The 17,045-nt window shown below is 37.4% G+C and overlaps 1 protein-coding gene across 1 annotated transcript; it reads left to right on the forward strand.

Moving 5' to 3' along the window:
• Positions 1-381: 381 nt before the first annotated feature.
• On the forward strand, positions 382-13,850 carry LOC128863188 (single-stranded DNA-binding protein 3). The gene is made up of 3 exons (XM_054102206.1): positions 382-1,172; positions 1,361-1,527; positions 10,215-13,850. Exon 3 carries the CDS (start codon positions 11,338-11,340, stop codon positions 12,661-12,663), a length of 1,326 nt encoding a protein of 441 aa, XP_053958181.1. The 5' UTR covers positions 382-1,172; positions 1,361-1,527; positions 10,215-11,337; the 3' UTR covers positions 12,664-13,850.
• Positions 13,851-17,045: the final 3,195 nt, after the last annotated feature.

A 17,045-nucleotide genomic window follows, 5' to 3' on the forward strand; every position in this document is an offset into this window, starting at 1 on the left:
AATTTTAATAGTAAGAATTAATTTGAGCATTAGATTTTCCAATTGAGGAAAGGCTTCCTACTTTTTTGTTTTCGTTATTTCAATATTTTAACAGCTTCATATTTAATTAACTACAACGATATTTGACAAAATAATGGTTGGTGGAGATTCAAGTTAAAATAAAATTAATTGACTTTCTCATACAGTTAACAAAAGAGCTGGTAACTCTGTAGATGTGAGTCGTCTTGAAAGTATATGCCAGCCATTTAATAACGCGAGACGCACTTGTGGCAAATGTTCGGATCCGTTCCATTAATATTTCTAGCGGAAAAAGTGTGATTTAATATAATATATATCAACTGAATAAAAGTAAAAATCTTTTGAAGAGATTGCGCATAAGATGGAAGTGAACGAAAATGAAATTATATCGCAAAAATATATCTGAAAAAATTTTGCGTGAAAATCTTCAAGTGAAGCGAATAGAAGTGGACGAACATAGAGCAAAAGCAATAGAAGCAGAGAAAGACCAAGGATTGTTAAAAGAAGAAGAAGCGGTAGAGACAGTAGCTAGAGTGAGAGAGCGGCAGTTGCATGAAACCGAAACAAGTGAAAAAAACAGAACAGCAACAGTGAATACACAAGCAACAATAAAGACTGCAACAAAAGTGGCAATAGGCTCGGCAGCGACGTCGACAGTATTTTCAGCTGCGGTCGCGGCGACGACGGCAATATGTTCAGTCGGCATACGTGTGTGAAAGGTTTTGCAGAAAAAAATGTGAAATAAACTAAAAGTATAAGTGAAAAGAAATGCATAGCGTAGTTACGTTAGAGATTTGATTTGCTTACAACTATAACTATAAAAAATAAACTGAATGCAATAAAGTATAGTTGATAAAAATGTCTCTTTACCGGGTAACAAGAAAAGTTTCGTAAGTGTATATCATTTATTGAAAATAGCGTATCGAGGAAAATTGTGAATATCGGAAAATACATAAAATCTAAAATTGTAATTAAAACAGAAAGAAGAAGCAACAAAGTGTAGAAGAGAAAAGAAATAGCAAATGAGCGAATGTTAGTGGAACTGCTCACGCACAGTTTTACCACGTAAAAAACGAACGTGAGTCGCAAAGCAAACGTGAAATCTGGGTACAGCAGCTAGTTTGGTGTATATTCTCCGATTGGTGTTGTGTAACGTAAGTGAATACGTTCTAACGTTTTATATTGGCTAACGTTACGTGAAGAATAAATGCGTGATTGAACAGTTGTTCTCTCTTGAACGTAGCTTTCGTTCTCTGCACGTTCGTATTGTTTTGTTTTCCTGCTGCATACATATGTATGCATATATATATATGAATATATGTATGTTTGTTTTTTAAAGCAGTTGACCGCTGAGCCACTTTTCTTCAGTACACATTGCTGAGTTTTGATTTGATCGGGATTGCCCCAAACAGCTGGAAAAGAGCGGAGATTCTCCGAACAATAAATGAAAAAACTTGAGGTCTATGCATGGATTAAAAAGAAAGCATTTCCAAGCATAATATAAGAAAGGTTTGTAAATATTTGGACTATGTCGTTTTGGCTGTTGTAAAAAAATGCTTTCCAAAGCAGTTGTGGCCAATATGGTTACTGTGCATTCCCGTGATGTTGATGGTGATATTTGTTGTGTGAGGTTACCTGGTGCAGCCGACTTATAACATCTACGTTACAAAAACTGCTCACTAAAGCGAGCACTTAAAAAAATATAGGGATATAAAGAGTAGGATTTTGCATTGAGCTAAATACACAAATACCTACATCTTGCTTACAATTAGTATAAAATGTATAAACAGAATAACCATGCATTGGCGGCAGGGAACCATACATGTGTGGATGTTGTTGTAATACAATTATGTGCGAATAAATAGCAGAGCATTTGGGAAACTGGGAAATTGGCCCAAAAAATATGGCTCCTTTGAAACTCATGATTAAAAATTAGACAACCGATTTTGGATTAAAAGTGGTACCTTTGGTAAGCTGAATTTGTTCAGTTCTCAGGCTCGAAGGGAGTGCTAGCATCAGAGACATTTCCTCTCTGTGCGGATTTTCTGTTTTAAGCGCTACTTGTTCTGAATGCGCTTGCATCACAAGTAATAAGCTGGCTCTAAAACAAATACTCTGCTACTAATACCGAATTTAATCAGACGAATGTTGAATGTTCTACAGGGTTCGGCAGTCGAAGTGTAACCAATTAAAAAGGCAAAAAATTTAGTTTGCAAGATTACTTTTATTCAATTCAATGTAAAAAATGTGTAAAAATAATACAACATTAAGAATCAACTTACTATTGCTCGATATGACCACTTTTTACCTGGACTATGCCCTTGAGACGGTCCGGAAACGAATCGCAAGCTGCTCGAATGTGACTTGCAGGTATTTTGGCGCAGTCGCGGACAATGGCTTTTTTCAGCACCTCGAGACTGGTGAATCTTTTAGTTCGGACCTTGCTCTGCAAAATGGCCCAAAGAGAATAATCCATCGGATTCGCGTCTGGTGAATTTGATAGCCATTGTGTGAACGTTATGAAGTTTGAAGCGAAATGCTTGTCTGTCCACGGCTTCGAAGCAACCTCCAGAATATTTTCCCGATAATATTTCACATTTACCTTGACGCCAGGCTCGATGAAAACGATTGGACAGCGCCGTCTGCGGTTGCAGTGGCCCAAACCAGTACCTGTGCTGCCAGCGGGTACCGCCTCCTGGTGCGATGACTCGATGACTCAAATTCTCGTATGAACGGTCGGTCAAATAAACCCTATCGTTTTGGCAGCTTACGAATTGCTCAATTTTGTAAAATTTTTTGTCAAAAAACGCAATGTTCGGAACTTAACCGTTTTCGACCAAGCAAAGCAACTCCTTCGCTCTCTCAAGTCTGACTTGTTGCTGCTTTGGTGTGAGACCATGAGCCTTTTGGATCTTTAAGGCTTGACTTTGAGATCATTTTTTAGTATGTGGCGGATGCTACGGTCAGATATTTTCAGTTCTGTTCAGTCGCCTCTTCACTTTTTCAACCATTTCATGAGACGTTGCAGTCTTTTGATGATCACCTCCATGACGTTTCGCGATGCTACCAGTATCATTGTAACCAGTAATGGTCGAACTCACGAACAATCGCTGGTTGTGATTTTCCAGCCAAATATAATGCAATAACATTACTCGTATTACGTTAGAAATCTATTACTGATTTTCTTTTTTCGCGTTTACTCTCGGCAAAATGCTTCCGCGCGCTTGTAAACAATACTCAGGACTGTCAGACTTAGAGTGCCGGACCCTGTACAAATAGTTCGATTTAATAGGTGCGATTTGCTAAATATTTGTAAGAAAGTAATATATTTTTCAAATGCTAACTTGTAGATGCACATCAATTACTTTATATCCAACGATTTTGTGTAAAATGTTTGCCTTTTTCTTAAGAAATCTCCGAAGTAAGTCCGCTAATTATACTACTGTGGTCAAAAAGTAAGGTGAATTTATTTGTCAAACTTCGCGGGATTAAAATTTCGTTCTAATTATTTTTTTCATGAGTTGGCAGCTCTGTTAATAACATCTGGGACAACTTTCATGTGAATGTCATTATCAGTAATATATTTACGCTTGTGTTTACCAAACGACCAAGAGTGCATTTTTCGATTTTTACAATGTCTGATTTGATTGAGCAGAGATTTTATTTGCGGAATGAAATTTCGGCTGCGGAAACGTTTAGCATGTTGCAGAAGGCATTTGGTGATTCGACCATGTCGCAGAAAAATGTTTATAAGTGGTACAAAGACTTCAAAGAGGGTCGAGAACGTGTTGACGACTTGGAGCGCTCCGGACGACCATCGACGTCAACAGATGACCAACACGTCAATAAAGTGAAGGAGTGAGTGCTCAAAAATCGTCGGTTGACTGTCAAAGACCTTACTAATATGATCGGAATATCAGAAGGATCTGTGAAAACCATTTTGAAAGACCATTTGGGTCTACGAAAAGTCAAATCTCGTTTGGTATCGAAAACTCTCAATTTCTTAGAAAAAAGTCGTCGCGTTGATGTGTGTGAAACAATGCTTTCAGACTATCAGGACAAGTTCAAATGCATCATTACGGGAGATGAGACTTGGATTTATGCTTACGACCCTGAAACAACCGACCAATCAAGCGAATATCGTGCTAAAGGCGAGACCAGACCGAAAAGAGCGCGTCAAAGTCGTTCAAAAATAAAGGTCATGATGACAGTTTTTTTTCGATTTTCGTGGTGTGGTGCACCATGAATTCCTTCCACCTGGCCAAACTGTTAACAAGGAATATTATTTGAGCGTTATGCGTCGTTTACGTGAAGCAATTCGTCTAAAAAGACCAGAATTATGGGCCAACAACTATTGGTTTTTGCATCACGATAATGCACCGTCTCACACTGCACTCGTTCTTCGTGACCATTTCGCCAAAAATTCAACGCATATCGTTCCACAATCACCTGATTTGGCTCCGTGTGACTTCTGGCTATTCCCAAAACTCAAGAGACCACTCCGGGGAACGCGTTTCGAGTCGATTGAGCAGATAAAAGCTGAATCGAAGAAGGTGCTGGTGGCTATACCGGAAATGGACTATTTGGCATGCTTCGGGGATTGGAAAAATCGTTGGCATAAGTGTATTTCATCGAGAGGGGATCATTTTGAAGGGGATGAAATTGATTTACAAGAATAAACAAAAATTTTTCATTTTACAACCAAAGTCACCTTACTTTTATACCGGCATTACGAAAATATTGCCATACGCACTCTGTAAATGGTGCGTATTTGATAGGAAAATAGAATTGTATTGATAGAAAATGGAACTAGTTTATTCTTATAACAATTAAAGTTTTCGTACATCTATTTTGATGACTTTTTGGCCACAGATACACCAAATCAGCTGAACAACACTCGCTAGCAGTTTTGTATTTTTTTTTTTTTCTTCTATTTTGCATACATTTCTTTCCAAAAATTCTTTGTAGCCATATTGTAGTATTGTATAAAAGTAAAATAATGAACTTCATAAAAATTTGAAAGTTTTGTAAAACCTGTTGCTCTGAAAACTTGGTTAATAGGGTCTCTTCCTCATATTTAGCGCCCAATAATGAAAACACAGTAAAATAATAAATAAAATTGCTTAATTGTTTTCCAAAATGCACTTCTGCAGACGTTTGAACCATTTTTCAAAGTATTTTTGCCACTCAGAAGTGGATACCTCCAAAACGAGTTGTTAAATGGCTGCAAAGAGGCTTATTCATTTCTCACATTTCGCACTTGTTACGTTAAAGCGTAACAACTCAAAATTTCCAAAATTTAGTTTTTTGCAAGAAAACAATGTACAGTGGTCATCTCTACCTACTTTAAAAATTTTTCCGTGGTTTGTCTAGTCTTTCGTTAAAAAAACCGTTATGACTCTCTCTTTGTTTTCAGAATGACTTCTTTTGTCTCAACTAAAGAGTTACATTTTTAGTTGTCTCCAAGTGTTTGAACAAATTTGTGTCACATAAAGTGTAACATTTTGAATTGTGCCTGTTTACAACCAAACGGGTTGTTTAAAATATACCACAAAGTGTATAAAAAAATGTGAGGAAAAGAGTAACAACTCAAAAATTTGTTATTTTAGCGCAACTACTAAACAAATAAGAATGAAACAACCCTTATATTGTTTTTAATGATATTTTCGTGCAATTACATATTTTTTTCCTTTTAATATATTATTAATATTTACGGAAACAGTTTTTCGTCTCTACTGAAAATGTTCAGATTTTGAGTTGTTACGCTTTAACGTAACAAGTGCGATTTATTTTTGATGATCGTGAACGAAAAGAAATCATTAGGTGCCAAATCAGGGCTATAAGGCGGATGACTCATTAATTCGATCTTTTGAGCGCTCAAAAACTCTTGCGGGAGCCGATACGTGAGAGCTCGCCTTATCTTGGTGAAGGATGATTCGTTTTCGTCAATTAGGTAGGTAGGTAAGTGGAATGGTTATGGTTGAAGTGCCGGTCAGGCACTCCTCAAGTGCACTAAAGCGCCGTTTTGATACCATTATAATACCTCCATCAGGCATATCTACAGCCAGCCAGAGCTGTTGATATGATGGAGGAGATTGATTAGATTTAGGTTGACGCACTTCCCCAGGCTGTCGAAGAAATGAGCGCCCAGTGACCTTAGTCGTCTAGCTGCCAAACCCGGACATTTACAGATAAAATGCTCTACAGTCTCCTTTTCTGAAAGGTCCCCACAGCTTCTGCAAACGGGGTTAAATTGTAACCCTAGCTTTTCCGCGTGCGTGCCGATCGTCCAGTGACCGGTAAACACGAGTTTGGAAATTGAATGGCGAGGAGTCCAAAGGACTTTCTGACTCCTTCGTATATCGTATTGGGGCTAAAGGGTTATCGAAATAGCACATGAAGAAATGGAGCTCCATATTTTCTGCGCTTTCCTGAGAAATAATTTATGCAGTTCCCGTTTAACAACTGTCAGGGGGATGCCGATGCCCGGGTAGGAGGGAAATTTAGTCAATTAGTTTTTCTTAACTCTCAGAAAACTTTAAGCAAACAAATGGTTGCGCAACATTTAGAGTTCCCTGTTTTAAGTTTCTCTAGGGGTCAGCGGCCGCCGTAGCCGTATGGGTTAATGCGTGACTACCATTCGGGAGTACGTAGGTCCGAGTATTCATGCATGAAATTATAGGAAAAGTTGTTTCTAATAGCGGTCGCCCCCGTCGGCAAGCAATGACAAACCTCGGTGTGTATATCTGGTACGAAAAAGCTCCCCATTAAAAAACCATTTGACCACCGTAGCTCAATATCTTCAACATTGCTTTATACCCCTCGTCACAAGCCTTTTGTAGGCAATTATCACATTATGCGATGTTCAACGAGAACAAACCGTAATGATCAAATGTTCATACAATATTGAATGTAGGCTGGTCCCACTATTGCCCAAAAATACATGTCACATCTTGCAATCATCAATATCAATTGACGCGCAGCATCTATTGCTTCTGGTACAACAACCGCTTTGGATTGTGCTCACGAAATTCATTGTGCAAGGATGGACGACCCCGTTGGAACTCGTTGTATCAGTGTTTTACAGTAACTAAGTCTGGTCCTTCAACACCAAAAGTCGAAGTAAGTTAATCTGTGCACTCCTGTCTCGAAAATCCACGTAAATCGTAATAAATATGGAACGAAAATTTTCGTTAGTTAATTCTATCTTTTCGGCGATATGAATTTATCAACTCGCTAAAAGAAGAACAAATAAAGGTTGTAAGTGAAAAAATACTAAAATTTTCTATAAAAATATCCGAATTACAGCTAATCGCACGTAGTGCTGTGATCAATTTAGAGGTATCGGATTTTAAATTTAAATAAAACAACGAAAATTCAAATTGATTGGGCAATCTTCATTATTTTTGTGTAGAACCACAAACGACATTTATTTTTTAAAGATAATCCCTTTCAAATGTTGGCCGCAACTGTGCCGTAATTCGGCCGCCCGTCAAGACCAATTTTGAATGACTCGCTGGAGGGTTCTAGACGGTATGACTGGTAATGTTGGCTTCGTATGCCTCAATCGAAGCTGGTTTATCCACAAAGCAGTCAAACTTTACATATCCCTATAAATAAAAGTCCAAAAGAGTGATATCATACGATCTGTGTCGCAAATAGCGCGGTCTTGTTGGAACCAAATGTTGTGGAGATCAGAGGCTTCAAAAAGTCGCTTATTAGGGCGCGACAGCGTTCGCCATTTACTGTTACATTGGCGCCAACCTCGTCTTTGAAGAAATATGGGCCGATAAGTCCTTTTCACGCACACACACACTCGTCCCATCAGTCGTTGTTCAGGCGGCAACGACGTAACATGAGAGAATACTGTGTTTCTTTCTCCCACTTATCGAATACACAATCTCAATTTTTTCGTAAACAAACCGTTGTCATAACCTCCAGTACTCCGCCAATCAGCTGATTCCTTCAAAATCGCTGAGAGTCGGTTAACGGTCTGATCTTGGCCACACCTCTAAACATCTTTTCACCATGTATGCATATAGGGTGTTAGGAAGGGGTTGTAAAATTTCTAAGGAATAATAAATAAGGTTTGCAAACTAACGGTTTTTGGGATACGGCAAGTTTTCTTTTGAAGCACTAATTCCTTCTTCGGCTGATATTCTCCACGTACTCATCCCTATATTCTGTTCTATCCGTACTAAAAGCTCATCCACTCTAGAAATAGGTATCGACCGGTTAAATAGGATTGTTTGCTCAATGAATCGGTATCACAGAATACTTGATGAATTCTTCCATATACAGTCAAGGTCAAGTGTATTGATAAGTTTTGACATTTTATTTACAATATTTATTTTGTAATTTAAATTTTAAAATAAAATATTTATTTCATACTACAGCAAAAACCATATAAAACTAAGTTTCGAACTTAGTATGAAAATTTTAAAATTTTGGCAAATTTTCATCAAAAATTCAAACTTTTTACCCAACATTTAAAAATAGCACAAATATTAGTTCGCAAGTAATTTTATAGTTGTCCATTTGAAATTGTGTATGTGTGCATTAACAAACTAGTATCCGCACCAGGACTTATCGAAACATATCAGTTTATTTCGATTAAGATTTTTAGCGCTTTGATCTGCCCGTATTTTTCGAAATCGAAATGAATATTGCTCGTTATTCCGATTTCTATCAGGAATCATTACACTTTTCAAACCGAATCGGATTACTTCATAGCATCTTCACATTTATACCTTAAACAGACGGCGGCTTTAATCGGGATTAACGACTCAAGTCGGAATTATCTCAGAGATTAAGTGCAACTATTGCGGACTGACAACTAGACTTAATTCTCATAATTTAGGTGGATTACACGTTCGAAATTACATTGTTTTTAGAAATTGAAATTTAAGATTTCTTTTAAATCAATAATTATTTCTTGTTATCAGGTCAGATAATACCCGTATTTGTTGCCTACGGTCCATCTTTTAATGACAGAGCTATCCAAAAAGCAAATCAGCTGTTCACTAGCCCGCGTAAAAACCGTCCGCCACACTGCAATTTTAATCAGAAGTAACTTCGCCGGTAATCCCGATTAACGCCGCCGTCTGTCTAGACTATTAGGGTATGTCTTATAAACAAACTAATCATTTCAGTACCGTAAAAAGTTTTTAGGTTTTGATTGTACTATTTCTCCACTGGAAGCGTGAAAATTTATAATCTGATGTCTAAGTATGATTAGAACCTTAATGAATTGAATTTAATAGATATGATTTCTGTACGAAAACAGGTGTGACGCGCAAATTCTTTATGCACATGAATTCGAGTTGCTTTAGCACTGTGGTATTCGTATTCGCAATTATTATCGAAAAGTTATCTCTTAATAGAATCATATGTATTTACATATACATATATACATACTTATATGTATCTGCGAGTCGGTAAGTGTGTACATATGTACGCACATAGTTATTCTGCAAAAAACAAAAAAAATTATTATGTGTGTATTGGTTAAACGCTTCACACCTGTTTCTATGTAAAGTTTAAACAACCAGAGACAGGTACATAGCATTACTTTTGTCACTAGTCAGATGTACAAAATTCGTCAGGGAACTTATTCAATTTGACTGAACTGCGACTGCAATTGTAGTGCGCATCGAAGCGCATCTGTAGAAATAAAACGAAAATCGATTACTCTTCAAGTACAAAACTGCTCATCATGTCTCTGATTCGCGTATACGGCAAAAAGGAAACGACAGCAGCCTCTGCTGTTGTGCCGCGGCGTAACATTAACGTGAGCGCATGTCCTCGGATTCATCGCCACCTCCCACTCATCCTAATGGGGTTTGCGCCTGTTGGATATGTAAGATGGGGTATGGTTAGCAAAGTGTTTCTTGATCGCGATGGACGTACGATGTTAGCGTAAACGCACGTTGCGTTGTCCCTTTCTTCGTCCCTGTCACGTTCCCATATCATGCTCTTTTTTTTATATACATACTGGTACAATCATACATATGTAGAGTCAAATTCTGCCACAACGCCGTACGACGGAGGCACCGTCATCACACAACCATCACCACATCAACGTCACCGTCGTCACACGGTGCACACTTTGCCAATTCTTCCATTACACTGTTTTTCCATTTTGATTTTATTTTTACACGTCTCTTCTCTTTTTCTTTTTTGGCTATGTGTTTCAGGTTGTGTGCTGTGTTATTGGTATTTTGTGCGAAGGGTGAGCGGAGCGGTACCAAAAGCAGAGGTAGCACAACACAACACACCGAAAGTACAACCACGGCAACGACTACGAAGCACTAACAACAAAACTTATGCTCATCGTGCACGAGTGTATCGGCGACTGCGACTACGTTTGCTACTGCAGAGATTGAGGCGGACACGAGTGCGAGTACGAGCGCAACGACGATTATTTAGTGAAGTGGTTGTGAAAAGCAGAAGTAGCGGCAGAAATAGCAACAAGAGCATAAAAAAAAGAAAAAACGGTAAAAAGAAGAAGCAAGCAAGGCAAACATGAACTAAATTTTGCACGAAAAGACGAGAAACCAACAACTTTTATTGTAAAAAGTTCGTGTTAGAGTGTGTTCTAGCAAAAATTGATAAAAGTTGAAGAAAAATTAACTTCTCATAAAACTAGGGCCAAGTGCTAGCTAGTGAGTGGAGCATTGAAAGGAGGTAGAGAAGAGGAACCAACAATACTAGTAGTAGTTGCTGCAGCGCAGTAGCTGAACCACTGGCAGAGGTACCGTGTAAGAAGAAAAGTACCGTGACTGTAGAAAAGTAATACGACGAATAACAGGAGGACGAACAAAACGCACAAATTGCCCACAGAAACAACTTGATATAACAGAAAGTAAAATAAATATGTTGAAAGTCAAAGGAGAAAAGTGGAGAATGGCTGCGTGAGCTTCGCAGCGGCGGTAAGCGCCAATTAAATTTTGTATGGTGGCCTCAAAACAAAAAGAATCAGAGAAAAGAGTGTATTTTATGAAGTAAAAAGTAAAAACCTGCAGAAGTGTTTTGAACAGTGAATGCGTTTTATATAAAAATTGTATAAGAAAACAGATAAAATTGAGATTTTAATATAAACTTCGAACGTGCAATTGGAAACGGTAAATAACAAATAATCTTGCAGAGTCCAATACTAGCAGTGCTCGTATCTTTAATAGGAGCATTACCAGAACTAAACCATCTTGTTTCAGACCCGGTGCTGTATGCAGCATTGAATCAAGTAAATCAACCAAACAATCGAAACCGACCAAAAGTCATAAATCAAAATATAAACCTTGCAATACATCACAACAGAGAATGTACGGGAAAGCTAAAACGTCATCAGTGCCGTCAGATGCACAGGCACGCGAGAAATTGGCGCTATATGTTTACGAATACCTGTTACATGTTGGTGCCCAGAAAGCAGCGCAAACTTTTCTATCGGAAATTCGATGGGAGAAGAACATCACATTAGGCGAGCCACCTGGATTCCTGCATACATGGTGGTGTGTATTTTGGGATCTATACTGCGCCGCACCAGAGCGTCGTGATCAATGTGATCACTCATCAGAGGCAAAAGCTTTCCATGACTACGGCTTTGTTAGTTCTGGCTACGGAGTAAATGGTATCGGTCCCGGTGGACCACACAGTGCTGGGGGCCCAGCTCCCAGCCCACTTGGTCAAATGCCACCAGGTGGTGAAGGCCCAATGGGGCCTGGCGGACCGATGGGTCCTAATTTCTTTCCAAATTCCACAATGCGCCCGTCTCCTCCGACGCACGCGTCCAGTCCACAACCACCACCATCTCAAATGATGCCTGGTCAACCGCCATTCATGGGAGGTCCCCGATATCCCGGCGGTCCACGTCCTGGTGTCCGTATGCAAGGAATGGGAAATGAATTCAACGGGCCACCTGGTCAACCGATGATGCCGAATAGCATGGACCCGACGCGACCGGGTGGAATGGGTCCAATGAACCCACGTATGAACCCCCCACGCGGTCCTGGAGGCATGGGCCCAATGGGATATGGCGGCCCTGGCGGCATGCGGGGACCAGCACCTGGCCCAGGCGGTATGCCGCCCGGCATGGGCATGGGCGCAGGAGGAAGACCACCTCAGTGGCAACCAAACGCCACTGCCCCTATGAATGCGTATTCATCCTCTTCGCCAGGTAACTATGGGCCTGGACCCGGTTCGAATGGGCCGCCTGGTCCTGGAACGCCGATTATGCCCTCACCCCAAGATAATACACAAGCAGGACCTGGCGGTCCTGGCGATAATATGTATTCGATAATGAAACCTGAATTTCCAATGGGAGGTGGCCCTGATGGCGGTGGCGGCGGTCCCGGTGGTATGGGTCCTATGGGTGGTGGACCTAACTCAATGGGACCAGTACTTAATGGCGGTGGCGGAGATGGCACTGGATTAGACGGCATGAAAAATTCACCAGCCAATGGCGGTCCCGGTACGCCGCGTGAAGATTCCGGTAGCGGAATGGGCGACTATAACCTTGGTGGATTCGGAGGACCTGGCGAAAACGATCAGAACGAATCGGCGGCTATACTAAAAATAAAAGAAAGTATGCACGAAGAGGCGAAACGGTTTGAAAAAGACTCTGAACATCCGGACTATTTCATGCAATAACAACATAGTAGCAACAACACAGCCACGACGCATACGACAGCAGCAGCAGTGACTGCGGCAGCGGCAGTTGCAGCAGCAGCAGCAGCTCTGGGAGCCAACATGTTGAGCGGTGCGGCCGCATCTGTTGCCAATAATCTTAGCACCAGCAACAACGGCAGCACCAGCGGTAACAACAATCTCATCAACCATGCAAGCAACAGTAGTCCTGCATCAGTAACGCCGCATTTTCCTAAGGAACTTAATTTTTAATTTAAATACTTTTTTGAGAGCGAATACTGCATACAGAATCAGATGTTTGTTAAAATAAATAGTTGGAATCCACACTGAACAAGAAGCAAGGGCAACTCTAGAAAATTATTAATTATCTCAAATTAAAACAAAAAGCTACCAAACGTATTTGTGAAGTTATGACACTAAAATTAGAAATGAGACCGATTATACAAAGTAATAGAAAATATCTAATAATGTACTAGTTGTTCGGGGATATATGCGGGACTACACAGCAGCCAGCAGCTGATGATGTGCGGATAACGCTGGTAAAATTTCAAAATTGGAGATAGCAACCCAAAATTACCTCTCGAGTAACTTTTACATTTAAAAATTTGCATAAAGTATTAAAATTGTACAAAAGAAAGGCGCAATTAAACAAGTAATTAGGCTACAATGGATGACCGATTTTATAAAATCAATTGCACACACATAAAAACCAGCGTCAAGTAATAGAAGTTTTTCAAGTGTGCAAATATACGCGAGTCTTATTTTCCGATTTTGATTCATAGCTGACTATGAAACAAAGTATAAAAAGGATGAATAAAGAATGCGTAAGGGCACATTTTCTGTAAAAAATACCAATATTGTTAATCATAAATAGAATGGAAATAACTGCAGATATTGTACTTATCAAGGCGAACTTAAACTGTAAATTATTAAAAATAAATTTAAAAAAATATTACTAAATAAAAGAGGAGAGAAAATAACGTTAAGATAAAAATTTATAACTATTTAGGATACGGTTAGCACTTAGGGATAAATATGTACTTTAATTCAACATTAGCGTGAAATAATAAGTGTGGAAGAGCGGTGTTGCAGCTAGAACTGCTATGAAACTGTATAATCGTCTATATAATGAATAAACATGTAAAATTATATATTTGAATAAAAATTAATTAACAGATATTTCACGGGAAGCAACACTCGAATTTTATAAACATTTTCGTTGCATTAAGTAAATATAAAAAAAAATAAATGATTTTTAGTGAAGATACATTTGTATATTCCCTTCATTCATCGAAGGCGCAGAGGCAAGGTCTCATCAATGTATGTCAAACGTAACATGTGATGCTGCTTATTGGACAAAAATTGAAGCCAGCAATGCCGGCAACAACAGCATTGTCCGTTGCGCAATCGCAATCACTAAGATTTAAATTAGAATATAATGCAATACATGAATACTATATTTGCAAATATGTATTTCACTTTCGCTTGCACATGTTTTGTTTATAATTAAATATTCCAAAATTTGCCTATGCTCCATATATTTAAAATTGCAATACGGATGTATGTGAAATAAAAATTTGGTTGGTTTGAAATGTTGTGCAGCGCACTCGTTTAATTGGATCGAAGAGCCTTCGGCTTGTACATTTTTTATTTACACTACTTGAGGGACCGTTTCACACAAATTGCGGCTCACATGAAAATTGTAATGATGTAATGGAGAGAATAAGCATACTTTCCAACAGTCATGTGCAACAAACTAAAAACAAATCTGCAAGTGTGCGCTTTTCGGTCATTCCATTATTACAGGCCATGGAGCATATATGTACAGCTATAATTAAGTGTATTGTTCCAACTGCATTGTATAGTTTAGTACGTTTTTCTGTTTTGTGATGGGATTGAAAACTTGAAAAACAAAATATTTTCCATGGTGTACATGAGCTTTAAAGAAATGAATAGTTAAACACACATAAACAAGAAAGTCGGAAGATAGTCAAAACAAATGTTACATAGTTGAAGCGCATACATATCGCTAGTTTGCTGGTAGTGTCAATCCAATTTTTGTTTTCTTTTATGATGTGCTAAAAATTTTAAACGCTATTTTATTGAAAAAAAAGAAAGAAACGAAAGTCTTGATTTTTTGTGCAGGTACAATAGTAATTTGCAACTTTAAAACTGTTTTTTTTTTCAATATTTTGGATAATGCAACTTCTAAAAGGTGCTGGATTTGTAGAGTTTCTGAAATATGCATTTTAAATTGGTAAAAAATTGAAATTTTGATAGCTTAGGTTTGATCCAAAACTTTGCTGATTGAATTCACAGTTTATTGCAGTCCATAGAGAAAGAATTTCAATTATAATTTAAACAAAATTGTAAATCCTTGAGCTGGATTTTAATTATAATGTAAACCAATTTAATTGTAAATCACGTGAGCTGGATTTTAATTTTACAAGAGCGGATTGTTCAAAATGCTCAGGGCAGTGCAATCTCTAAGATTGCATGATTCCCATGACAGTCGGTTCTACGTAACCGGAATTTATATCCGGCCAAGGACTGTCACTTCAGCAGCATTCACCGTTTATGTATGGGGAATGTTTATGCTGCTACAACAACAACATTACATCATGCGTTACTTGAAATGTGGCTATGTAGTAGCTACAAATATTGATACAATTGATAGATTTGTATCCTTTGCGCTTTTCCTTCTGCTTTACACCGATTTTTGGATGCATTGAAATTGGATTTGAATGGCTTTAAAGTGCACGCATACTTTTTGGTATTTTCGAACTTTCATACATTTATTCTCGGTGTGGTGTCCCAAGTATGTACAGGAAATTGCATGCTCAATACAGCACTTGAGACTTCATGTTTAACGATTAAACTGCGTCTCTCGAGAATTTGTTCGCCTGCTAGAAAGTTTTAACATTAAACGAAATGAATTGTTTAATAAAATAAGCCAAATTGGCTAAAAGTCCGTCTAATAAGCGACATTGAAAGACGGTGCTGCGCCAGCGGATGTAAAAAAAAAACGTTATTAAAACAAGTAAATAAATGTGTTGCAAATATTTTTGTTTCTTCGCATACTTTTCTTAAACACACAAAAATATGTATAAATAATAAAACAACAATGCACGAAATATAAAAGCAAAACGACAACAAAATATTGCATAATATATAAAAAGAATAAAAGAATGTTTGTGCAGCAGATAAAAAGTATACATACATGTACACATGTACACATAGATATACAATTATTACCTTATACATATAAATATATCAAACACATACACAACTTAATATTGTACAAAAGTTTAAAATTATTGCTATTTAAATATAATTAAATAAATACGCATATTTAAATAAAATATTTACTTATTACATATAAATAAATAGAATTATTATTTTTAGAGCTAGCGCATTACAACTTAAAAGTCTTTATAGTTATTATTATTATTAACAGGAGAAGAAGGCAAACAACAGTTAATAGAAATAGAATAAAAAACATAAAAAGCGCAAAAACTTTCAAAAAATTACAAAAAATGGTTGAATAAAAAAATTAAGTAAATTGTAAGTTAGTAATGAGAAAATTTATTATGTATGTATGTATGTATGTATTGTACAAAATACATGTGTGCGTTGTGCTTATAATAATTTCCTTCGTTTTTCATTGCTATGAGTTTCACTACTTCCTAACTTTTGTGTCCTTAGAGCGGTTTAGTCTTAATTTTACTTATTTCTCATACCCAAATATTAGCATTAACTTTTATGTATGTAAGACTTTTTTTTATTATTTAAAAAAAAAATAAAAATGTCGAATCAAAAATGTAATGCTACATTAACAAGCATTAACAACATAAACATTACTAGAAAGAGTGTGAAAACTAAAAAACAAAAAAAAGATTACTGCTATTGGTTGCAAAAAGTCAAATAAGTGGTGAAAAATACATGAGAATCCGTAAATTCATTTGATAAAAGCATGACAAAATAACTGGAATTAAATAAACAAGTAAACACGAAAAAGGGTAAAGTAGTTTGCAAACAAGACACATTAAAAAATTAGTTTAGCAATTTCAGACTTAAGCTTAAATGAAACATATAAAAAAAGAGAGTAAAAATTTTGAATACGGCGAAACAGTGTGAAAGCAGATATAGGCAATGAATGCACACTTTTAAGCGATAAATGTCATTAGAATCGATGATGAGCGCTGTCATCGTGATTAGGCTTATATGCCCGTGGTAATATTTCGTGATGAAGATGTGAATTTTTGTGCAGTTTGTACGCATGAAACGATAAATTAAACCGCAACAGTAAATATTAAGAAAAATTAAAAATGCAAAAAAAAAACAAAAAAAAAATAAAAATTGAGTAAAAATAAAAAAAAACGAAT

This window comes from Anastrepha ludens, chromosome 2 (assembly GCF_028408465.1).
Source record: "Anastrepha ludens isolate Willacy chromosome 2, idAnaLude1.1, whole genome shotgun sequence".
NCBI classification, from domain to species: Eukaryota; Metazoa; Arthropoda; class Insecta; order Diptera; family Tephritidae; genus Anastrepha; species Anastrepha ludens.

What these genes read in the sequence shown, in the direction of transcription:
- LOC128863188 (XM_054102206.1), top strand. Translation starts at nt 11,338, where the DNA reads ATGTACGGGAAAGCTAAAACGTCATCAGTGCCGTCAGATGCACAGGCA.